Source organism: Carcharhinus amblyrhynchos, chromosome 16 (genome assembly GCF_965287045.1).
Source record: "Carcharhinus amblyrhynchos chromosome 16, sCarAmb.v2.hapA, whole genome shotgun sequence".
In the NCBI taxonomy this organism is placed as follows: Eukaryota; Metazoa; Chordata; class Chondrichthyes; order Carcharhiniformes; family Carcharhinidae; genus Carcharhinus; species Carcharhinus amblyrhynchos.
The window spans coordinates 242,513-267,518 of NC_137339.1; the positions used below are offsets into that span (position 1 = coordinate 242,513).

A 25,006-nucleotide genomic window follows, 5' to 3' on the forward strand; every position below is an offset into this window, starting at 1 on the left:
GTGTTAAAGAGGGATCTTGGGGTCCGGGTCCATAGGACTCTTAAATCAGCCTCGCAGGTGGAAGATGTGGTCAAGAAGGCATATGGTGTACTGGCCTTCATTATCGAGGGATTGAGTTTAGGAGTCAGACCCCACTTGGAGTACTGTGCGCAGTTCTGGTCGCCTCACTATAGGAAGGACGTAGAAGCTATTGAAAGGGTACAGAGGAGATTTACAAGGATGTTTCCTGGATTGGGAGGCATGCCTTATGAAGATAGGTTGAGGGAGCTGGGACTCTTCTCCCTGGAGAGACGAAGGTTGAGAGGCGACCTGATAGAGGTTTATAAGATGTTGACAGGAATAGATAGGGTGGATTCTCAGAGGCTATTTCCCAGGGCTGAAATGGTCGTTACGAGAGGACACAGATTTAAGGTGCAGGGAAGCAAGTACAGAGGAGATGTTAGGGGTAAGTTTTTCACTCAGAGGGTGGTGAGTGAATGGAATCGGCTGCCGTCAGTGGTGGTGGAGGCGAACTCGCTGGGGTCTTTTAAAAGACTTCTGGATGAGTATATGGGATCTAATGGGATTGGGGGTTATAGATAGGTCTATGGCTTAGTAGGTATAGAAGTGATCGGTGCAACTAGTGGGCCAAAGGGCCTGTTTGTGTTGTAGTGTTCTATGTTCTATGTTAAGTTAGTAAAGAAGGCAAATGGTATGTTGGCCTTCATTGCGAGAGGTTGCGAGTACAGGAGCATGGATGTGTTGTTACAATTTTACAGGGCCTTGGTGAGGCCACACCTAGAGTATTGTGTGCAGTTTTGGTTTCCTCTCTCTAAGCAAAGATGTTCTTGCTCTTGAGGGAGTGCATTGAAGGTTTACCAGGCTGATTCCGGGGATGGCAGGACTGATGTATGAGGAGAGATTGACAAGGTTAGAATTGTTTTCACTGGAGTTCAGAAGAATCAGGGGGATCTCATAGAGACTTATAAAATTCTAACAGGTCTAGACAGGGTAGATGCAGGGAGGGTATTCCCGAAGTTAGAGGAGTTCAGAACCAAGGGTCACAGTCTGAGGATTCAGGGTAGACCTTTTAGGACAGAGGTGAGGAGACATTTCTTCACCCAGACAGTGGTGAGCCTGTGGAATTCATTACCACAGGAAGTAGTTGATGCCAAAACATTGAATGTATTCAAGAGGTGGCTGGATATAGCACTTGGGGCGAATGGGGTTAAAGGTTATGCGGAGAAAGCAGGATTAGGCCATTGAGTTGGTCGATCAGCCATGATTGTAATGAATGGTGGAGCAGGTTCAAAGGGCCAAATGGGCTTCTCCTGCTCCTATCTTCTACGTTTCTATGTTGTGGAGGAAAGTGGAGTTGTGGGAAGTGATGATTGTGCAGGAGATTCTGAGGCTCTTTTCTCAACATGGCTTGAGATACAGAATGCTAACACAACTGAGAATTGTATGAGTAAACCCTGCATTCGCCAACAAAACCATTTCATTTTCAGAAGCCGTAGAACTCCCCCCAAAATATGAGGTTAAAGGCATGGTACAGGTGTAGGTATGGGGCTGTGTGGGTAGTAGTGTGGATACAGGGTGGGCACAGGTGTGGGTGTGAGAAGGGTGGAATTTGGGTGTAGGAGGGGTGGAATTCGAATATAATCACTTACAGTCACTACTGAGCTTGATTGGTGGCAGTGGTCGAGAAATCTCTGTTCTCCTTTCATGTTCCTCATAGACTGGAATAAATTCCTGGGGCAGGCTGCTGATGTTGTTCTTTACGAATTTTGTGACTCCCAGCCACATGTAAAGCTCTAATTTTGCAAAAATCTCCCCAATAGGTGCACCTGGAGCCTGGTTAAAAACATCAGAACAGAAAATTTTAATCTGTGATGTAGAATTGGTACGTTTCAGGGAATTACCTCAGGGTGAAAGGGGTGAAAGTTCACACATAGAAAGAAAATGCTGACAGTATTCAGCTGACAAGCAGCATCTGTGGAGACAGAAACTGAGTTACGCTCATGGGATCAGCCATGAATGTAATGAATGGCGGAACAGGCTTGAAGGGCTAAATGGCCTCCTGCTGCTCCTATTCTCTATGTTTCTCAGATTCACTTAACTGAAACAATAAACGAAGAACAAAGAACAATACAGCACAGGAACAGGCCCTTCGGCCCTCCAAGCCTGCACCACTCATGCGCCCAACTAGACCATTCATTTGTATCCCTCTATTCCCAGTCTGTTCATGTGGCTACCTAGATAAGCCTTAAACAATCCCAGCGTGTCCACCTCCACCACCCTGCTTGGCAGTGCATTCCAGACCCCCATCACCCTCTGTGTAAAATACATACCCCTGACATCTGTGTTGAACCTTGCCCCTTTAACCTTGAACCTGTGACCCCTTGTGTTCGTCACCTCCAACCTAGGAAAAAGCTTCCCACTGTTCACCCTATCTATGCCCTTCATAATTTTATATACCTTTATTACGTCACCCCTCATCCTCCGTCTTTCCAGGGAGAACAACCCCAGTTTACCCAATCTCTCCTCATAGTTAAGACCCTCCATACCAGGCAACATCCTGGTAAACCTTTTCTGTACTCTCTCCAAAGCCTCCACGTCCTTCTGGTAGTGTGGCGACCAGAACTGGACGCAGTACTCCAAATGTGGCCTAACTAACGTTCTACACAGCTGCAACATCATATGCCAACTTTTATAATCTATGCCCCATCTAATAAAGACAAGCATACCATATGCCACCTTCACCACCCTCTCCACCTGTGCTGCCACCTTTAAGGATCTGTGGACTTGCACCCCCAGGTCCCTCTGTGTGTCTATACTCCTGATGGTTCTGCCATTTATTGTATAACTCCCCCCTACATTAGATCTACCGAAATGCATCACTTTGCATTTATCTGGATTAAATTCCATCTGCCATTTCTCCACCCAATTTTCCAGCCTATCTATATCCTGCTGTATTCTCTGACAATGTTCATCACTATCCGTAAGTCCAGCCATCTTTGTGTCATCCGCAAACTTACCGATCACACCAGCTACATCTTCTTCCAAATCATTTAATATATCACAAACAGCAGAGGTCCCAGTACAGAGCCCTGCGGAACACCACTGGTCACAGATCTCCAGCTGGAAAAAGACCCCTCCACTGCTACCCTCTGTCTTCTATGGCCAAGCCAGTTCTCCACCCATCTAGCTAGCTCATCTTTTATCCCATGAGATTTAACTTTTTGCACCAGCCTGCCATGAGGGGCCTTGTCAAACGCTTTACTAAAATCCATATAGACGACATCCACGGCCCTTCCTTCGTCAATCGTTCTTGTCACCTCCTCAAAAAACTCAACTAAATTTGTGAGGCATGACGTCCCTCGTACAAAACCATGCTGTCTATCGCTAATGAGATTATTCCATTCTAAATGTGCATATATCCTATGTCTAAGAATTTTTTCCAACAATTTCTCTACCACGGACGTCAAGCTCACCGGCCTATAATTACCCAGGTTATCCTTGCTATCCTTCTTAAATAATGAGACCACATTTGCTATCCTCCAATCCTCTGTGACCTTACCTGTGTCCAACCAAGAGACAAAGATTTCTGTTAGAAGCCCAGAAATTTTGTCTCTTGTCTCCCTGAGCAGTCTAGGATAGATGACATCAGGCCCTGAGGATTTGTCTGTTTTAATTGTTTCCTAAAAAACCTAACACTTCCTCCCTTGTAATTTAGAATTTTTCTAACAGGTCAACACTTCCCTCTGAGACACTCCCAGTCAACATGTCCCTCTCCTTTGTAAATACTGTTACAAAGTATTCATTTAGGATCTCAACTACTTCCTTGGATTCTAAGCATAATTCCCCTCCTTTGTCCCTGAGAGGTCCGATTCTTTCCCTGACAACCCTTTTGTTCCTAACATATGTATAAAATGCATTTGTATTCTCCTTAATCCTGTCTGCCAAGGACATTTTGTGACTCCTTTTTGCCCTTCTAACTCCCTGTTTGAGTTCTTTTCTATTTTCTCTGTATTCCTCCAGAGCTCCATCTGTTTTTAGTTGCTTGGACATTACTTATGCCTCTTTTTTTTTGATTAGATCCACAATTTCCCTGGTAATAAGAACATAAGAATATAAGAAATAGGAGCAGGAGTAGGCCATCTAGCCCTTCGAGCCTGCCCCGCCATTCAATAAGACCATGGCTGATCTGTTGTGGCTCAGTTCCACATTCCCGCCCTCTCCCCATAACCCTTAATCCCCTCTCTTATCAAAAACCCATCAACCCGCATCTTAAAAATATTTAGCGAGGTAGCCTCCACCACTTCAACGGGCAGAGAATTCCAGAGATTCACCACCCTTTGAGTGAAGAAATTCTTCCTCAAGGAAAAGGAAGGTGTACAAAAGGCTCAGGGAACTAGGAGAGGTTAAGGATCTTGAGGAGTATAAGGACTGTAGAAAGGAGCTTAAAAGGGAAATTAGGAGAGCCAGAAGGGGTCATGAGAAGACCTTGGTGGGTAAGATTAAGGAGAATCCCAAGGCCTTCTATAAATATGTGAAAAGTAAAAGGATGAGAAGAGAAGGGATAGGACCTATAAAAGGTGAAGGGGGAAAGGCCTTTGTGGAACCAGAAGAAATGGCAGAGGTGCTTATTGAGTACTTTGCCTCAGTATTCACAGTGGAAACTGATCTGGGAGATTTTGCTACGGATTTGCAGCAGATGGAAAAGATTGAGTACGTGGATATTAAGGAGGAGGATGTGTTAGAACTTTTGAATTCTATCAAGATAGATAAGTCGCCGGGACGAGATGGGATGTACCCCAGGATACTGTGGGAGGCGAGGGAAGTGATTGCAGAGCCCCTGGCGATGATCTTTGCGTCGTCAATGGAGACGGGAGAGGTTCCGGAAGATTGGAGGATTGCGGATGTAGTTCCTATTTTCAAGAAAGGGAACAGAGATAGCCCGGAAAATTACCGACCGGTGAGTCTGACCTCAGTGGTTGGTAAGCTGATGGAGAGGCTTCTGAGGGACAAGATTTACAAGCATTTGGAGAGGTTTGACATGATCAGAAATAGTCAGCATGGTTTTGTCAAGGGCAGGTCGTGCCTTACAAGCCTTGTTGAGTTCTTCGAAAATGTGACTGAACACATTGACGAAGGAAGTGCAGTGGACGTGGTGTACATGGACTTCAGCAAGGCGTTTGATAAGGTCCCCCATGCAAGACTTCTTGAGAAGGTGAGAGGGCATGGGATCCAAGGGCCTTTGGCCTTGTGGATCCAGAACTGGCTTGCCTGCAGAAGACTGAGAGTGGTTGTGGATGGGTCTTTTTCGGCATGGAGGTCAGTCACCAGTGGAGTGCCCCAGGGATCTGTTCTAGGACCCTTGCTGTTTGTCATTTTCATAAATGACCTAGATGAGGAAGTGGAGGGATGGGTAAGTAAGTTCGCAGATGACACGAAGGTCGGTGGTGTTGTGGATGGTCTGGAAGGATGTCAAAAGTTGCAGCAGGACATAAATAGGATGCAGGACTGGGCGGAGAAGTGGCAGATGGACTTCAACGCGGATAAATGTGTAGTCGTCCATTTTGGCAGAACCAATGGGATGAACAAGTACACTATCAAAGGCAGGAGTCTTAGTAGTGTTGAAAAGCAGAAGGATCTTGGGATCCGGGTCCACAGGACTCTTAAATCGGCCTCGCAGGTGGAGGATGTGGTCAAGAAGGCGTATGGTGTACTGGCCTTCATTAATCGAGGGATTGAGTTTAGGAGTCGGGAGGTAATGCTGCAACTTTATAAGACCCTTGTCAGGCCTCATTTGGAGTACTGTGCGCAGTTCTGGTCGCCTCACTATAGGAAGGACGTAGAAGCTATTGAAAGGGTACAGAGGAGATTTACAAGGATGTTGCCTGGACTGGGAGGCATGCCTTATGAAGTTAGGTTGAGGGAGCTGGGACTCTTTTCCCTGGAGAGACGAAGGTTGAGAGGCGACCTGATAGAAGTTTATAAAATGTTGAGAGGAATAGATAGGGTGTATTCTCAGAGGCTATTTCCCCGGGTTGAAATGGTCACTACGAGAGGACACAGATTTAAGGTGCGGGGAGGCAAGTACAGAAGTGATGTTAGGGGTAAGTTTTTCACTCAGAGGGTGGTGAGTGAATGGAATCGGCTGCCGTCAGTGGTGGTGGAGGCAAACTCGCTGGGGTCTTTTAAAAGACTTCTGGATGAGTATATGGGATTTAATGGGATTGGGGGTTATAGATAGGTCTATAGATTGGTAGGTGTTGATGTGATCGGCGCAACTCGTGGGCCGAAGGGCCTGTTTGTGCTGGAGTGTTCTATGTTCTATAAGTCTGTTCTAAACCGCCCCCCTTTATCTTGAGGCTGTGCCCCCGAGTCCTACTGTCCTCTCTGAGCAGGAAGAGTCTCCCCACCTCTATCCTATCCATCCCATTCATCATCTTATACGTCTCAATGAGATCTCCCCTCATTCTTCTAAACTCTAACGAGTACAAGCCCAGTTTATTCAGCCTCTCCTCATAGCTCAACCCCCTCAACTCCAGCATCAGCCTAGTAAACCTCCTGTGCACTCCCTCCAAGGCCAAAATATCCTTGCGTAAGTACGGCACCCAAAACTGCACACAGTACTCCAGCTGCGGCCTCACCAATGCCCTATACAGCCGCAGCAAGACCTCCCTACTTTTATATTCAATCCCCCTCGCTATGAAGGCCAGCATCCCATTCGCCTTCCTGACCACCTGCTGCACCTGCAGGCTGGGTTTTTGCGACTCATGCACAAGGACCCCAAGGTCCCTCTGCACCGTCGCCTGCTGCAGTTTTTCTCCACGTAAGTAATAATCCTTCTTACCATTATTCCTACCAAAGTGGACCACCTCGCACTTGCCAACATTAAATTCCATTTGCCAGTTCCTGGCCCATTTGCCCAGCCTATCTAGATCCTTCTGCAGACTCTCCACACCCTCCGCACAATTTGCCTTTCCACCAATCTTGGTGTCATCAGCAAATTTCGACACCATACACTCGGTTCCCTCCTCCAGATCATCTATATAAATGGTAAATAGCTGAGGCCCCAGCACCGACCCCTGGGGTACTCCACTAGTCACCAGCCACCAATCCGAATAGCACCCATTGACCCCTACTCTCTGCCTCCTATTTGACAACCAGTCCTCTATCCATGCTGACACCCTACCCCCAACTCCATGTCCCCTGACCTTCTGCAGTAACCTCTTGTGAGGTACCTTATCTAAAGCTCTCTAATCCTACCTTTCCTATCCTTCCTTTTTACAGGCACATGCCTGTCCTGCAGCCCCATTAACTGCTCCTTAAAAGAGTCCCACATACCAGATGTGGATTTACCCTCGAACAGCCTCTCCCAATCAACAGCCATCAAATCTTGCCTACTCCGGCTGTAGTTAGTCTTCCCCCAATTCAGCACCTTACCCGTAGGACAACATTCATCTTTTTCCATTACTATCCTTAAGTTTACAGAATTGTGGTCACTATTTGCCACATGTTCCCCTACTGAAACTTTGATGACCTAACCGGGCTCATTCCCCAGTACGAGGTCCAGTATAGCCCTCTCTCTAGTTGGGCTATCAACATATTGTTCCAAAGAACCTTCCTGTATGCATTTTATAAATTCCTCCCTACCCAGACCCCCAGCCCTAAGCACTTTCCAGTCTATACAAGGGAAATTAAAGTTTCCCACTACAACAAACCTATATTTTCTGCACCTATCCAGAATCTCCTTACATATCTGTTTCTCCACTTCCCGTGGGCTGTTGGGAGGCCTGTAGTATACCCCCAGCATAGTGACTGCACCCTTCCTATTTCTGAGCTCCACCCACAGTGACTCATTACATGACCCTTCTAAATTGTCCACCCTCTGAACTGCTGTAATATGCTCCCTAACCAGTATTGCTACTCCCCCACTTCTTCTAACCCCTCCTCTGTCTTGCCTAAAACACTTATACCTTGGAATATTCAGCTGCCAGTCCTGTCCTTCTTTTAACCAAGTCTCCGTCACTGCAACCACATAAGAACATAAGAAATAGGAGCAGGAGTAGGCCATCTGGCCCTTCGAGCCTGCCCCGCCATTCAATAAGATCATGGCTGATCTGTCGTGACTCAGTTCCACATTCCCGCCCTCTCCCCATAACCCCTAATCCCCTTGCCTATCAAAAACCTATCAACCCGCGTCTTAAAAATATTTAGCGAGGCAGCCTCCACCACCTCAACGGGCAGAGAATTCCAGAGATTCACCACCCTTTGAGTGAAGAAGTTCCTCCTCAACTCCGTTCTAAACCGCCCAAGTTTCGCACAAGCATTAAGGCTCTAAGTTCGTCTGTCTTGCCCGCTACTCTCCTTGCATTGAAGCAGATGCACTTCAGACTTCCAGGCCCACTGAGGTCATCCTCCCCCAGAACGCTCTTCCTCTTAGATAGCCTTGTCCTGGCCCCAAGCTCGTCCCCAGTCTCTATGCTTATTGACCTATTGTTTTGATCCCCACCCGCCCTGCCACATTAGTTTAAACCCCGCCGAACCACACTAGCAAAACTCCCAGCCAGGATATTCATGCCCTTCCAGTTTAGGTGCAACCCGTCCTTCTTGTATAGGTGCCATCCTCTCTTGAAGACTACCCAGTGATCTACAAGTTTGAAACCTTCCCTCCTGCACCAGTCCTTTAGCCACGCATTCAGTTGTACAATCTCCCTGTTTCTAGCCTCACTAGCACTTGGCACTGGGAGTAGTCCAGAGATTGCTACCTTAGAGGCCCTGCTTTTTAGCCGACTACCCAACTCCCTGAACCTCATCTTCTGATAGCAATTTCAAATATTGAACACATTACAGTGTCTCAGGAAGCTGCTATTGTATTCAACGGGGTACCTGCTACCTGTAAACTTTTATGACACTATACCTATGTTCCAGCTTTTCAAATTTCTTTCATTCATTCACAGGATGTGGGTATTGCTGGCAGTACGAGCATTTATCTCCCACTCCTAACTGGCCTTCAGAAGGTAGTGCTAACGCGCCTCCTTGAATCACTATAGTCCTTGAGGGTAAGTAAACCCACAGCGTTATTAGGGACGGGGTTCCAGGATCCTAACTCAGCGACAGTGAAGGAACGATGATATATTTCCAAGTCAGGATGGTGAGTTGCCTGGACGAGAACCTCCAGGTCATGGTGTTGCTATGCATCTTCTGCCCTTGCCCTTCTAGGTGGTAGAATTTATAGATTTGAAAGGTGCTGTTGAAGGAACCTTAGTGAGTTGCTTCAGTGTATCTTACAGATAAGGGGAGGGAATCGAGATGAGGTGACTGAGAGTGAGGAGGTTAGCTCGCAAGCAGAGAAGGATTGGAGACAGTGTAAGAGGGAGGATGGATGGGTGATGGAGAACGGGAGCGCTCAGACCAAAGGTCTGAGGTGTGTCTATTTTAACGCCAGGAGTGTAGTGAATAAAGTGGATGAGAATAGAGCGTGGATTGCTGCTTGGGAATGTGATGTGGTGGCCATTACAGAGACTTGGATGTCTCAGGGACAGGATTGGGTACTTCAGGTGCCAGGATTCAGATGTTTCAGGAAGGACAGGGAGGGAGGCAAAAGAGGGGGGGGAATGGCACTGTTGATGAGGGATAGTGTCACGGCTGTAGAGAAGGTGTTTGCCGTGGAGGGATTGTCTACGGAGTCTCTGTGAGTGTAAGTTAGGAACAGCAAAGGGTCGATAACTTTGCTGGGTGTTTTCTATAGGCCGCCCAATAGTAACAGGGAAGTTGAGGTGCAGATAGGGAAACAGATCCTGGAGAGATGTAGTAATAACAGAGTTGTCGTGATGGGAGACTTTAATTTCCCAAACATTGATTGGAATATCCCTAGGGTAAGGGGTTTGGATGGGGAGGAGTTTGTTAGGTGTGTTCAGGAGGGTTTCCTGACACAGTATGTGGATAAGCCTACGAGAGAAGAGGCTGTACTTGATCTGGTACTGGCTAATGAACCTGGACAGGTGTCAGACTCTCAGTGGGAGAGCGATCATAACAGCAGGCGACGGTGCAGAGGGACCTCGGGGTCCTTGTGCATGAGTCGCAAAAACCCAGCTTGCAGGTGCAGCAGGTGGTCAGGAAGGCGAATGGGATGCTGGCCTTCATAGCGAGGGGGATTGAATATAAAAGTAGGGAGGTCTTGCTGCAGCTGTATAGGGCATTGGTGAGGCCGCAGCTGGAGTACTGTGTGCAGTTTTGGGCGCCGCACCTGCGCAAAGATGTTTTGGCCTTGGAGGGAGTGCAGAGGAGGTTTACTAGGCTGATACCGGAGTTGAGGGGGTTGAGCTATGAGGAGAGGCTGAATAAACTGGGCTTGTACTCGTTAGAGTTTAGAAGAATGAGGGGAGATCTCATTGAGACGTATAAGATGATGAATGGGATGGATAGGATAGAGGTGGAGAGACTCTTCCCGCTCAAAAAAGACAGTAGGACTAGGGGGCACAGCCTCAAGATAAAAGGGGGGCGGTTTAGAACAGAGTTGAGGAAGAACTTCTTCACTCAAAGGGTGGTGAATCTCTGGAATTCTCTGCCCATTGAAGTGGTGGAGGCTACCTCGCTAAATATTTTTAAGACACGGGTTGATGGGTTTTTGATAAGAGAGGGGATTAAAGGTTATGGGGAGAAAGCGGGAAAGTGGAACTTAGCAGCGACAGATCAGCCTTGATCTTATTGAATGGCGGGGCAGGCTCGAAGGGCTAGATGGCCTACTCCTGCTCCTATTTCTTATGTTCTTATGTTCTTATAATTCTATCTCCTTCACGATAGCATTGGAAAGAGATAGGATCAGGCAGGCTAGGAAAGTGTTTATCTGGAGTAAGGGGAAATATGAAGCCATAAGGCAGGAAATTAGAGGTGTAAATAGGAAGGAGGTATTCTTGGGGAAAAGTACGAAGGAAGGTGGCGGATTTTCAAGGAATGCTTGTCTGGAGCTCTGCACGACAACATTCCAATGAGACAGGGAGGTTTTGGTAGGTTACAGGAAACGTGTGCACGAAGGTTGTAATGAACCTCGTCAGAAAGAAAAGAAAGGCGTACAGAAGGTTCAGAGAGCTAGGAGATGCTAAGGATCTAGAGGAGTATACAGGTTGTAGGAAGGAGCTTAAAAAGGAAATTAGGAGAGCCAGAAGGGGTTATGAGGAGGCCTTGGCGGGTATGATTAAGGAGAATCCCAAGGCGTTCTACAAATACATGAAGAGTAAAAGGATGAGAAGAGAAGGGATAGGACCTATAAAAGGTGAAGGGGGAAAAGTCTGTGTGGAACCGGAAGAAATGGCAGAGGTGCTTAATGAGTACTTTGCCTCAGTATTCACGGTGGAAAGTGATCTGGGAGGTTGTACTACAGGTTTGTGGCAGACTGAAAAGATTGAGTGTGTGGATGTTAAGAAAGAGGATGTGTTGGAATTTTTAAATTCTATCAACATAGATAAGTCGCCGGGACCGGATGGGATGTATCCCAGGTTACTGTGGGAGGTGAGGGAAGAGATTGCAGAGCCTTTGGCGATGATCTTTGCATCGCTGATGGAGACGGGAGAGGTTCCAGAGGATTGGAGGATTGCGGATGTGATTCCTATATTCAAGACAGGGAACAGGGATAGCCTGGGAAATTACCGACCGGTGAGTCTGACCTCAGTGGTTGGTAAGTTGATGGAGAGGATACTGAGGGACAGGATTTATGAACGTTTAGAGAAGTTTAGTATGATCAAAAGTAGTCAGCACAGCTTTGTCAAGGGCAGGTCGTGCCTTACGAGCCTAGTTGAGTTCTTTGAAAATGTGACTAAACACATTGACGAAGGAAGAGCAGTGGAAGTGGTTTATATGGACTTCAGCAAGGCGTTTGATAAGGTCCCTCATGCAAGACTTCTTGAGAAGGTGAGAGGGCATGGGATCCAAGGGGTTTGGCCTTGTGGATCCAGAACTGGCTTGCCTGCAGAAGGCAGAGAGTGGTTGTGGATGGGTCTTTTTCTGCATGGAGGTCGGTCACCAGTGGAGTGCCCCAAGGATCTGTTCTAGGGCCCTTGCTGTTTGTCATTTTCATAAATGACCTGGATGAGGAAGTGGAGGGATGGGTTAGTAAGTTTGCTGACGACACGAAGGTTGGTGGTGTTGTAGATGGTCTGGAGGGATGTCAGAAGTTGCAGTGTGACATAGATAGGATGCAAGACTGGGCAGAGAAGTGGCAGATGGTCTTCAACGCAGATAAATGTGTAGTGGTCCATTTTGGCAGGACCAAAGGGATGAAGGAGTACAATATCAAGGGTAGGACTCTTAGTGTAGAGGGTCAGAAGGACCTTGGGGTCCGGGTCCATAGGACTCTTAAATCGGCCTCGCAGGTGGAGGAGGTAATCAGGAAGGCGTATGGTGTACTAGCCTTCATTAATCAAGGGAATGAGTTTAGGAGTCAGGAGATAATGCTGCAGCTTTATAAGACCCTTGTCAGACCCCACTTGGAGTGCTGTGCACCGTTCTGGTCACCTCACTACAAGAAGGATGTGGAAGCTATTGAAAGGGTGCAGAGGAGATTTCTAAGGCTGTTGCCTGGATTGGGTGACATGCCTTATGAAGATAGGTTGAGGGAGCTCGGTGTTTTCTCCCTGGAGAGACAAAGGATGAAAGGCGACCTGATAAGGTTTATAAGATGTTGAGAGGTATAGATAGGGTGGATTCTCAGAGGCTATTTCCCAGGGCTGAAATGGTTGCTACGAGAGGACACAGGTTTAAGGTGCTGGGGAGTAGGTACAGAGGAGATGTCAGGAGTAAGTTTTTCATTCAGAGGGTGGTGGGTGAGTGGAATCGGCTGCCGTCGGTGGTGGTGGAGGCGAACTCGCTGGGGTCTTTTAAGAGACTTCTGGATGAGTACATGGGAATTAATGAGATTGAGGGTTATAGATAGGCCTGGTAGGTAGGGATATGATCAGCGCAAACAAGGGCCTGTTTGTGCTGTAGTGTTCTATGTTCTTTCGCTGTGTGTTGCTTTAGGAGGGAGTGAATGTTGAAGGTGCCAGCCATGAGGGCTGCTTTATCCTGGATGGTGTCAAACTTCTTGTAGATCAAAATGGTGGATAGGCTTTGGGGAGTCAGAAGTTGATTTACTCATTGCAGAATTCCCAGTCTCTGATCTGCTCTGAGGCCACGGTATTTATATGGCTGGGTCCAGTTCAGTTTCTGTTCAATGGTAACCTCCAGGATTTTGATAGTGGGGGAGGGATTCAGCGATAGTAATGCCATTGAATGTCAAGGGGAGATGGTTATCTTGTTGGAGATGATCATTGCCTGGCACTTGTGGTTCAAATGTTACTTGCCGCTTGTCGAGGCTGGATATTGTCCAGATCTTACTGCATTTGGACACAGACTGCTTCAGTATCTGATGAGTCATAAATAGTGCTGAACATTTATTGAATAAAGGAACATAATGTACAGGGGTAGAGGGAAAAGACAAGGTATGGCACTAAATCATGATGCTCATTCGGAGAGCCAGTGCAGACATGATGGGCTGAATGGCCTCCTTCTGCACTGTAACAATTCAGTGGTTGTGTGATTCTATGATTCAGTATTTTCCAATCCCAAACACAATCGCAGATTTTCCATTTCAGTTAGTTCGAGGTTATTCATAGAACCATAGAACATTACAGCTCAGAAACAGGCCTTTCCGCCCTTCTTGGCTGTGCCAAATCATTTTTCTGCCTAGTCCCACTGATTGCACCTGGACCATATCCCTCCACACCCCTCTCATCCATGTACCTGTCCAAGTTTTTATTAAATTTTAAAGGGAGCCCGCTTTCACCACTTCATCTGGCAGCTCATTCCACACTCCCACCACTCTCTGTGTGAAGAAGCCCCCCACCCCAATATTCCCTTTAAACTTTTCCCCCTTCACCCTTAACCCATGTCCTCTAGTTTTTTCTCCCCTAACCTCAGTGGAAAAAGCCTGCTTGCATTCACTCTATCTTTACCCATCATAATTTTAAACACCTCTATCAAATCTCCCCTCATTTTTCTACGCTCCATTGTTGACGTAATCTAATAAATTAATTCATTATCTGTGCAAAAGTAATACTTTGAAAATGAGTCAATCTGTTGGAATAGCTTTGCAAAACACTTATAACATTTCCTAAGTGTCAAGCACATTGCCACAGGACTGAATGAGGAGGTGATGATGAATAATATTGTTCGCTGCTTACCTTCATGATGACGGACTGAATTTTCCCACAATCTTTTCCCTTCTCTTCCTCTGCCACTGAGTAAAGAATATGACGTGAAGGTATTCGAGCAAATGCTACACGCCTCCCGTTGCTTAGCATCCAGATAAAGACATCTGGGAGTGGTGTTTGTGGCTGAGGAGAAACAACAGAAATAAATATAGAATATTCCAGGAGGATTCTGGCCACTGGGGAATAATCTCTGTGACTGGTGATTCAGGAAGCCCAGTCTCAGGTCTGACACAAACTCTGACATCAGGAATGATCTAAAATACACATCATCAGGAATGTAATACTGCCAAGAATGTTCCAGGATATACACTACCAGTAATTTTTTCACTGTTGTAGACCACACATTGTCAGGAATATTCCTGATCACAGGGATTGAGTTTAGGAGTCGGGAGGTAATGCTGCAACTTTATAAGACCCTTGTCAGGCCCCACTTGGAGTACTGTGCGCAGTTCTGGTCGCCTCACTACAGGAAGGACGTAGAAGCTATTGAAAGGGTACAGAGGAGATTTACAAGGATGTTGCCTGGACTGGGAGGCATGCCTTACGAAGATAGGTTGAGGGAGCTGGGACTCTTTTCCCTGGAGAGACGAAGGTTGAAAGGCAACCTGATAGAGGTTTATAAAATGTTGAGAGGAATAGATAGGGTGGATTCTCAGAGGATATTTCCCAGGGCTGAAATGGTAGCTACGAGAGGACACAGGTTTAAGGTGCAGGGAAGCAAGTACAGAAGTGATGTTAGGGGTAAGTTTTTCACTCAGAGGGTGTTGAGTGAATGGAATCGGCTGCCGTCAGTGGTGGTGGAGGCAAACTCGCTGGGGTCTTTTAAAAGACTTCTGGATGAGTATATGGGATTTAATGGGATTGGGGGTTATAGATAGGTCTATGGATTGGTAGGTGTTGATGTGATCGGCGCAACTTGTGGGCCGAAGGGCCTGTTTGTGCTGTAGTGTTCTATGTTCTATGTTCTAAACCATCAGAAGTGCTCTAGGTCACACATTGTAAACAATTTTCTAGATCATAAACTGTCAGTGATGTTATAGACTACAGACTGAAGGGAAATTTGGGATTCAGTGCCATCAGGAATGTTCTAGATCACTCCGAATCGTAAGTGATTGTGAGGAACATTCTAGATTACATGCTGCCAGGAATTTTCTTTAGCATCACAGTTAGCAGGGAATTTACAATCATATAACACAGGAGACCATTCATCCCACTGCACTTGTGCTAGATCTCTGAATGATCAATCAGTTTATTAGTTTCCCCCATTCTTTTCTGATCCTTTAAACTTATATTTCAAGAATCTTTCTGCCTTTCCCAACATGCTACTGTGCAGAGGGACCTGGGGGTCCTTGTGCATGAATTGCAAAAACCCAGTCTGCAGGTGCAGCAGGTGATCAAGAAGGCGAATGGAATGCTGGCCTTTATAGCGAGGGGGATAGAATATAAAAGCAGGGAGGTCTTGCTGCGACTGTACAGGGTACTGGTGAGGCTGCAGCTGGAGTACTGTGTGCAGTTTTGGTCCCCTTATTTGTGAAAGGATATACTGGCCTTGGAGGGAGTACAGAGAAGGTTCACCAGGCTGATACCGGAGGTTAGCTTATGAGGAGAGATTGAGCAGATTGGGCCTGTACTCGTTGGAGTTTAGAAGGTTGAGGGGGGATCTTATAGAGACATATAAGATAATGAAGCGGCTAGATAGGGTAGAGGTAGAGAGATTCTTTCCACTTAGAAAGGAAACCTGAACTAGAGGGCACAGCCTCAAAATAAGGGGGGTCAGTTTAGAACAGAGTTGAGGTAGTGAACCTCTGGAATTCTCTGCCCATTGAAGTGGTGGAGGCTACCTCGTTGAATATGTTTAAGTCACGGGTAGATAGATTTCTGATCAATAAGGGAATTAAGGGTTATGGGGTAAGTGGAACTGATCCACTTCAGATCAGCCATGATTTGAATGGCGGGGCAGGCTCGAGGGGCTAGATGGCCTACTCCTGCTCCAAGTTCTTAAATTCTTATTTGTTTATGGTGGGTAACTTCTGTCCTAATGATGCTCTGTTTCACCTCTTGTCTGAGAAGTGAGCTAATTCAGGTTTGAAATCACGAGCTTTCTGAGCGCTGCCCTTCCTCAGGTGAAGTGGAAGCGAAGCAGCAGTGCTCTGAAAGCTTGTGATTTCATTAAGGTTGTTGGACTATAATCTGGTATCACGTGACTTCTCTGGGAATATTCACAGACATCTTCAACTTTCTCTACACAATCTGAGGTCCCTATCTGCTTCAAGAAGGCAGCCAACATCCTGGTACCTCAGAAAAACCAAGCAGCGTGCCTTAATCAGCCAGTGGCTCCGACATCCATCATTATGAAGTGCTTCAAAAGATTAGTCATGGCACGAATCAATTCCAGCCTCCCCTACTACCTGGATTCATTACAGTTTGCCTACTGCCGCAACAGGTCCACAGCAGTCGCCATCTCCCTGGCCCCGTACTCAACTCTGGAACACCTAGATAACAAGGACACCTATATCAGACTCCTATTTATTGACCACAGCTTAGCCTTCAACACTATTATTCCCACAAAACTCATCTCCAAACCCCGTGGCCTGGGCCTCGGCTCCTCCCTCCTAAACTTTCAAATTCACAGGCCACAATCAGTCAGGATAGGTAACAACACCTCCTCCACAATCATCCTCAACACCGGTGCCCCACAAGGCTATGTTCTCAGCCCGCTACTATACTCCTTATACATCTGTGACTATGCGGCCAAATTCCCCTCCAATTCAATTTTCAGGTTTGCTGATGACACCACCATAGTGGGTCAGATCTCAAACAATGATGAGACAGAGTACAGGAATGAGATAGGGAATCTGGTGAACTGGTGTGACGACAATAATCTCTCCCTCAATGTCAACAAAATGGAGGAGATTGTCATTGACTTCAGGAAGCGTAAAGGAGAACATGCCCCTGTCTACATCAACGGGGAACAAAGTAGAAAGGGTCAAGAGCTTCAAGTTTTTAGGTGCCCAGATCACCAACAACCCATCCTGGTCCTGACATGCTGACACTATAGTTAATAAAGCCCACCAATGCCTCTACTTTCTCAGAAGACAAAGGAAATTTGGCATGTCAGCTACAACTCTCACCAACTTTTACAGATGCCCCATAGAAAGCATTCTTTCTGGTTGTATCACAGCTTGGTATGGGCTCCTGCTCAGCTCAAGTCCGCAAGGAACTACAAAAGGTCTTGAATGTAGCCCAATCCATCACACAAACCAGCCTCTCATCCATTGACCTTGTCTACACTTCCCACTGCCACAGCAAAGCAGCCAGCATAATTAAGGACCCCATGCACCCCGGACATTCTCTCTTCCACTTTTTTCCATTGGGAAAAAGGTACAAAAGTCTAAGGTCACATACCAACTGACTAAAGAACAGTTTCTTCCCTGCTGCCGTCAGACTTTTGAATGGACCTACCTTGCATTAAGATGTTCTTTCTCTGCACCCTAGCTATGACTGTAACGCTACATTCTGTACTCTCTCGTTTCCTTCTCTATGAACGGTATGCTTTGTCCCACGCATGTCCTACTGCTACAGGGGATTCTAATGAACACCTTCCACAAAGAAGGTTACATAGGGTGGAATTCTCTGGCCACACTGGCCTAAAAGCTGGAAATTCCTGCCCGACCACCAATGGGGTTTCACAATCTGAAGGAAGGTGGCGGATTTTCAAGGAATGTTTGACTGGAGCTCTGCACGACAATGTTTTGATGAGACGAGGTTTTGGTAGCTCGTGGGAACCGAGGTGCACGAAGGTTGTGGTGAACCTAGTCAGGAAGAAAAGAAAGGTGTATAAAAGATTCAGAGAGCTAGGAGATGTTAAGGATCTAGAGGAGTGTAAGGATTGTAGAAAGGAGCTTAAAAAGGAAATTCAGAGAGCCAGGAGGGGTTATGAGGAGGCCTTGGCGGGTAAGATTAAGGAGAATCCCAAGGCGTTCTACAAATACGTGAAGAGTAAAAGGATGAGAAGTGAAGGGATAGGACCTATAAAAGGTGAAGGGGGAAAAGTCTGTGTGGAAGCGGAAGAAATGGCAGAGGTACTTAATGAGTACTTTGCTTCGGTATTTACAGTGTAAAGTGATCCGGGAGGTTGTACTACTGGTTTGCGGCAGTCTGAAAAGATTGAGTATGTGGATGTTAAGAAAGAGGATGTGGAGGAACTTTTAAATTCGATCAAGATAGATAAGTTGCCGGGACCGGATGGGACGTACCCCAGGTTACTGTGGGAGATGAGGGAAGTGATTGCAGACCCCGGCGATGATCTTTGCATCATCGATGGACACAGGAGAGGTTCCGGAGGATTGGAGGATTGCGGATGTGGTTCCTATTTTCAAGAAAGGGAACAGGGATAGCCCGGGAAATTACCGACCGGTGAGTCAGACCTCAGTCGTTGGTAAGTTGATGGAGAGGATTCTGAGGGACAAGACTTATAAGCATTTAGAACATAAGAACATAAGAAATAGGAGCAGGAGTAGGCCATCTGGCCCTTCAAGCCTGCCCCGCCATTCAATAAGATCATGGCTGATCTGTCGCAGCTCAGTTCCACATTCCCATCCTCTCCCCATAACCCTTAATCCCCTCTCTTATCAAAAACCCATCAACCCGCGTCTTAAAAATATTTAGCGAGGCAGCCTCCACCACTTCAACAGGCAGAGAATTCCAGAGATTCACCACCCTTTGAGTGAAGAAGTTCTTCCTCAACTCCGTTCTAACCCCTTTATCTTGAGGCTGTGCCCCCTAGTCCTACTGTCCTTTCTGAGCGGGAACAGTCTCTCCACCTCTATCCTATCCATCCCATTCATCATCTTATACGTCTCAATGAGATCTCCCCTCATTCTTCTAAACTTTAACGAGTACAAGCCTAGTTTATTCAGCCTCTCAGCAAGAGAGGTGATTGCAGAGCCTCTGGCTCTGATCTTCAGGTCGTCGTTGGTCTCTGGTATAGTACCGGAAGATTGGAGGATAGCGAATGTTGTCCCATTGTTTAAGAAGGGGAACAGAGACTTCCCCGGGAATTATAGACCGGTGAGTCTCACTTCTGTTGTGGGCAAGGTTTTAGAAAAAATTATTAGGGATAGGATTTATAGTTATTTGGAGAGTAATGAATTGATTGGAGATAGTCAGCATGGTTTTGTAGCGGGTAGGTCGTGCCTTACTAACCTTATTGAGTTCTTTGAGAAAGTGACCAAAGAGGTGGATGGGGGTAAGGCAGTTGACGTCGTATATATGGATTTTAGTAAGGCGTTTGATAAGGTTCACCATGGTAGGCTTCTGCAGAAAATGCAGATGTATGGGATTGAGGGTAGTCTAGGAAATTGGATCAGAAATTGGCTAGCAGATAGGAGACAGAGGGTGGTGGTTGATGGTAAATATTCGTCATGGAGTTCGGTTACGAGTGGTGTGCCTCAGGGATCTGTTTTGGGGCCACTGCTGTTTGTAGTTTTTATTAATGATCTGGATGAGGGTATAGTTGGGTGGATTAGTAAATTTGCTGATGACACCAAAGTCAGAGGTGTGGTAGATTGTCAGGAAGGGTGTCATAGTTTGCAGGGAGACTTAGACAGGTTGCAGAGCTGGGCCGAGAGGTGGCGGATGGAGTTTAATGTGGAGAAGTGTGAGGTAATTCACTTTGGTAGGAATAACAGATGTGTCGAGTATAGGGCTAACGGGAGGACTTTGAATAGTGTGGATGAACAGAGGGATCTAGGTGTATGTGTACATAGATCCCTGAAAGTTGGGAATCAAGTAGATGAGGTTGTTAAGAAGGCATACGGTGTCTTGGCATTTACTGGTAGGGGGATTGAATTTAGGAGTCGCAGCGTCATGTTGCAACTGTACACAACTCTGGTGCGGCCGCACTTGGAGTACTGTGTGCAGTTCTGGTCCCCACATTATAGGAAGGATGTGGAGGCTTTGGAGAGGGTGCAGAGGAGGTTTACCAGGATGTTGCCTGGTATGGAGGGGAGGTCCTATGAGGAGAGACTGAGGGATTTGGGGTTGCTTTCGCTACAAAGAAGGCGGCTAAGAGGGGATCTTATTGAAACATATAAGATGATTAGAGGTTTAGATAGGGTGGATAGTGATAGCCTTTTTCCTCGGATGGAGAAAGCTAGCACGAGGGGGCATGGCTTTAAATTAAGGGGGGGTAGTTATAGGACGGATGTCAGGGGTAGGTTCTTTACCCAGAGGGTGGTGAGGGATTGGAATGCCCTGCCTGCTGCAGTTGTAAATGCGCCTAGTTTGGGGGCGTTTAAGAGATCCGTGGATAGGTTTATGGACGAAAAGGGATTGGTTTAGGTTAGCGGGTCATTGTTTTTTAACTGGTCGGCGCAACATCGTGGGCCGAAGGGCCTGTTCTGCGCTGTAATGTTCTATGTTCTCCTCACAGCTCAACCCTCTCAACTCTGGCATCAGCCTAGTAAACCTCCTCTGCACTCCCTCCAAGGCCAAAATATCCTTGCGTAAATGCGGCGACCAAAACTGCACACAGTACTCCAGCTGCGGCCTCACCAATGCCCTATACAGCCACAGCAAGACCTCCCTACTTTTATATTCAATCCCCCTCGCTATGAAGGCCAGCATCCCATTCGCCTTCCTGACCACCTGCTGCACCTGCAGGCTGGGTTTTTGCGACTCATGCACAAGGACCCCGAGGTCCCTCTGCACCGTCGCCTGCTGCAGTTTTTCGCCCCGTAAGTAATAGTCCTTCCTACCATTATTCCTACCACAGTGGACCACCTCGCACTTGCCAACATTAAATTCCATTTGCCAGTTCCTGGCCCATTCGCCCAGCCTATCTAGATCCTTCTGCAGACTCTCCACACCCTCCGCACAATTTGCCTTTCCACCAATCTTGGTGTCATCAGCAAATTTCGACACCATACACTCGGTTCCCTCCTCCAGATCATCTATATAAATGGTAAATAGCTGAGGCCCCAGCACCGACCCCTGAGGCACTCCACTGGTCACCAACTGCCAATCCGAATAGCACCCATTGACCCCCACTCTCTGCCTCCTATTTGACAACCAGTCCTCTATCCACGCTAACACCCTACTCCCAACTCCATGTCCCCTGACCTTCTGCAATAACCTCTTGTGAGGTACCTTGTCAAACGCCTTCTGAAAATCCAGAAAGACCACATCCACCGGCTCTCCTCTATCCACCGCCCTAGACACATCCTCATTGAACTCCAATAAATTTGTCAGACACGACTTCCCCTTAACGAAACCGTGCTGTGTCTGCTCTATCAAGCAATTCCCCTCAAGATGCCTTGCTATTTCCTCCTTGATGACGGATTCTAACATTTTACCTACAACAGACGTTAAACTAACCGGCCTATAATTCCCTGCCTTTTGCCTGGCACCCTTCTTAAACAACGGCGTAACATTAGCCGCTTTCCAATCTTCCGGCACTTCCCCAGAATCCAGCGATGTCTGGAAAATAACCACCAAGGCATCCACTATCACCTCCGCCATTTCTTTCAGAACCCTCGAATGCATTCCATCCGGTCCTGGGGACTTGTCCACAATCAGCCCCTCCAGTCTGTCGAGCACCACCTCTCTAGTAACAGTAATGTCATCGAGACCCTCCAGTCCTACCACCTTTCCATCTCTAACACCCGGCAAATTATTCACATCCTCCTCCGTGAAGACAGAAACAAAAAAGTTATTCAAGACCTCAGCCATTTCCCCATCCCCTACCACTAAGTCCCCCTTCTCATCCTCTAAGGGTCCAACGTTCACCCTAGCCAGCCTCTTCCTTTTTATATGCTTATAAAAACTCTTGCTATCCTTTTTTATATTAAGCGCTAGCCCAGCTTCACAGTTTATCCTACTCTTCTTTATTAATTTCTTTGTCAATCTTTGTTGACATTTAAACCTCTCCCAATCCTCTTCTCGCCCACTACTCTTAGCTACTCTAAATGCCTCCGCTTTTAATTTAACACTTTCCTTCACCTCCTTCGTTATCCACGGCTGATTACCTCTCCTCCTACGGTCCTTTTTGACCATCGGAATAAATTTCTGCTGAGCACCAAGAAAGATCTCCTTAAAAATCCTCCACTGCTCCTCAGCAGACCTACCTTCCAACGCGCTCCCCCAGTCCACATTCGCCAATTCTTCTCTCATCCTACCGTACTCCCCTCTGTTCAAACAAAGGATGCGTGTCCGGGAACCCACTTTCTCCTCCTCCATCTGCATCAGAAACTCCACCATACAATGATCGCTCTCCCCAAGAGGATCCTTCACCACAAGGTCCCTGATTCTACCCGCCTCATTACATAACACCAGATCCAAGACAGCTCGCTCCCTCGTTGGCTCCAACACACACTGTTCAAGGAAATTATCCCGGCAGCATTCCAAGAACTCCTCCTCGAGCCCACCGCGTCCAACATGGGTCGACCAATCAATATGCAGATTGAAATCCCCCATAACTACGGCCGTCCCATTCCTGCACGCTGCACTTATTTGCGCGTTAACAGCCCGCCCCACCTCCAGATCATTATTCGGGGGCCTATAGACGACACCCAACAGCGTCTTCCTCCCTTTGCTGTTCCTAATCTCCACCCACAACGATTCCACTTTCTGCTCTTTGTCTCCAATATCATCCCTTGCTACCACCCTGATGCTATCCTTAATCAGCAGAGCTACGCCCCCCCCCTTTCCTCCCACCTATCCTTCCTAAAGACTTGATACCCCTGGACATTCAGCTCCCAGTCCCTGTCACCTTGCAGCCACGTCTCTGTAATGGCCACCAGATCATATCCATTTGTGTCGATCTGCGCCACCAGCTCATCCACTTTATTCCGAATGCTTCGCGCATTCAGATAAAGTGCCTTCATCCCAGCCTTCCCCTGGACCCTATTCATACTCACGCCCCCTACTCCCTTTATTATTGGGACATCCTCGGCCTCCACCCTTACCTGTACCCTCTCCTTAACTTTAGGCGTCGTAATGTCACCTACCCTCGCAGCACCCTCCCCCCGCCCTAATTAGTTTAAAGCCCTGTCTACAGTCCTCTTTACACAATTGAGAAGTTTAGTATGATCAGAAAGCACGGCTTTGTCAAGGGCAGGTCGTGCCTTACGAGCCTAGCTGAGTTCTTTGAAAATGTGACTGAACACATTGACGAAGGAAGAGCGGTGGACACGGTTTACATGGGCTTCAGCAAGGCATTTGATAAGGTCCCTCATGCAAGACTTCTTGAGAAGGTAAGGGGGCATGGGATCCAAGGGGCTTTGGCCTTGTGGATCCAGTACTGGCTTGCCTGCAGAAGGCAGAGAGTGGTTGTGGATGGGTCTTTTTCTGCATGGAGGTCAGTCACCAGTGGAGTGCCCCAGGGATCTGTTCTCGGACCTTGCAGTTTGTCGTTTTCATAAATGAGCCGGATGAGGAATTGGAGGGATGGGTTAGTAAGTTCGCCAACGATACGAAGGTTGGTGGTGTTGTGGATGGTCTGGAGGGATGTCAGAAGTTGCAGCGTGACATAGATAGGATGCAAGACTAGGCGGAGAAGTGGCAGATGGAGTTCAACACGGATAAATGTGTAGTGGCCCATTTTGGCAGGACCAATGGGATGCAAGAGTACAATATCAAGGGTAGGACTCTTAGCTGTGTTGAAGAGCAGAAGGATCTTTGGGTCCAGGTCCATAGGACTCTTAAATCGGCCTCGCAGGTGGAGGATGTGGTCAAGAAGGCGTATGGTGTACTGGCCTTCATTATCAAGGGATTGAGTTTAGGAATCGGGAGGTAATGCTGCAACTTTATAAGACCCTTGTCAGACCCCCACTTGGAGTACTGTTCGCAGTTCTGGTCGCCTCACTACAGGAAGGATGTGGAAGCTATTGAGAGGATGCAAAGGAGATTTACAAGGATGTTGCCTGGATTGGGAGGCATGCTTTATGAAGATAGGTTGAGGGAGCTAGGTCTCTTCTCCCTGGAGAGACGAAGGTTGAGAGGTTTATAAAATGTTGAGAGGAATAGATAGGGTGGATTCTCGGAGGCTATTTCCCAGGACTGAAATGGTCGCTACGAGAGGACACAGGTTTAAGGTGCTGGGAAGCAAGTACAGAGGAGATGTTAGGGGTAAGTTTTTCACTCAGAGGGTGGTGAGTGAGTGGAATCGGCTGCCATTGGCGGTGGTAGAGGCGAACTCGCTGGGGTCTTTTAAAAGACTTCTGGATGAGTATATGGGATCTAATGGGATTGGGAGTTACAGATAGTTCTATGGCTTGGTAGGTATAGGTGTGATCGGCACAACTTGTGGGCCGAAGGGCCTGTTTGTGCTGTAGTGTTCTATGTTCTATTCCAGTGACAGGCGGAATGGGAGAATTCTAGCCTGAGAGTGAGATACTTCCTGTATTAGCATTAACTATCACACTACCAGAGAGAACTCACAGATTGATTTCCAGTTTACAGATATCTGGACAAGGTGCCAAAGACTCAGTTAGAAACCAGAGACAGGTCCTATTGTTCCCTTAATGGTGTAAACAGCCTCACCTCATGCACTCTCTTTTTAATTTTCTCCAGTATTTTGTGTGATTCACTCAGCTGTTCCTTGATATTTTTCTTGTTCAACGTTTTCATAATTCGTAGCGCCTGTTTTGCATAAATAATCTGGAAAATATATGTCACAAACATTAGTTGTTTCAAAACGAGAATATCTTTAATATAATAAAACCTAAGTGGGTAAATTAATTCAATTGAACCTGATCATAGCAGAA

At 46.9% G+C, this 25,006-nt stretch overlaps 1 protein-coding gene across 1 annotated transcript in view; it reads right to left on the minus strand.

Annotated features, from left to right (window-relative positions):
* The window catches only part of fer1l4 (fer-1 like family member 4), a 261,986-nt gene that overhangs the window by 155,442 nt on the left and 81,538 nt on the right, over positions 1 to 25,006 (minus strand). The window contains exons 21-23 of the mRNA XM_080204539.1: positions 24,783 to 24,899; positions 14,211 to 14,363; positions 1,650 to 1,833 (exon numbers count right to left, since the gene is read on the minus strand). Of these exons, the coding sequence (XP_080060665.1) occupies positions 1,650 to 1,833; positions 14,211 to 14,363; positions 24,783 to 24,899 (454 nt within the window). The remainder of the gene's footprint in view (positions 1 to 1,649; positions 1,834 to 14,210; positions 14,364 to 24,782; positions 24,900 to 25,006) is intronic.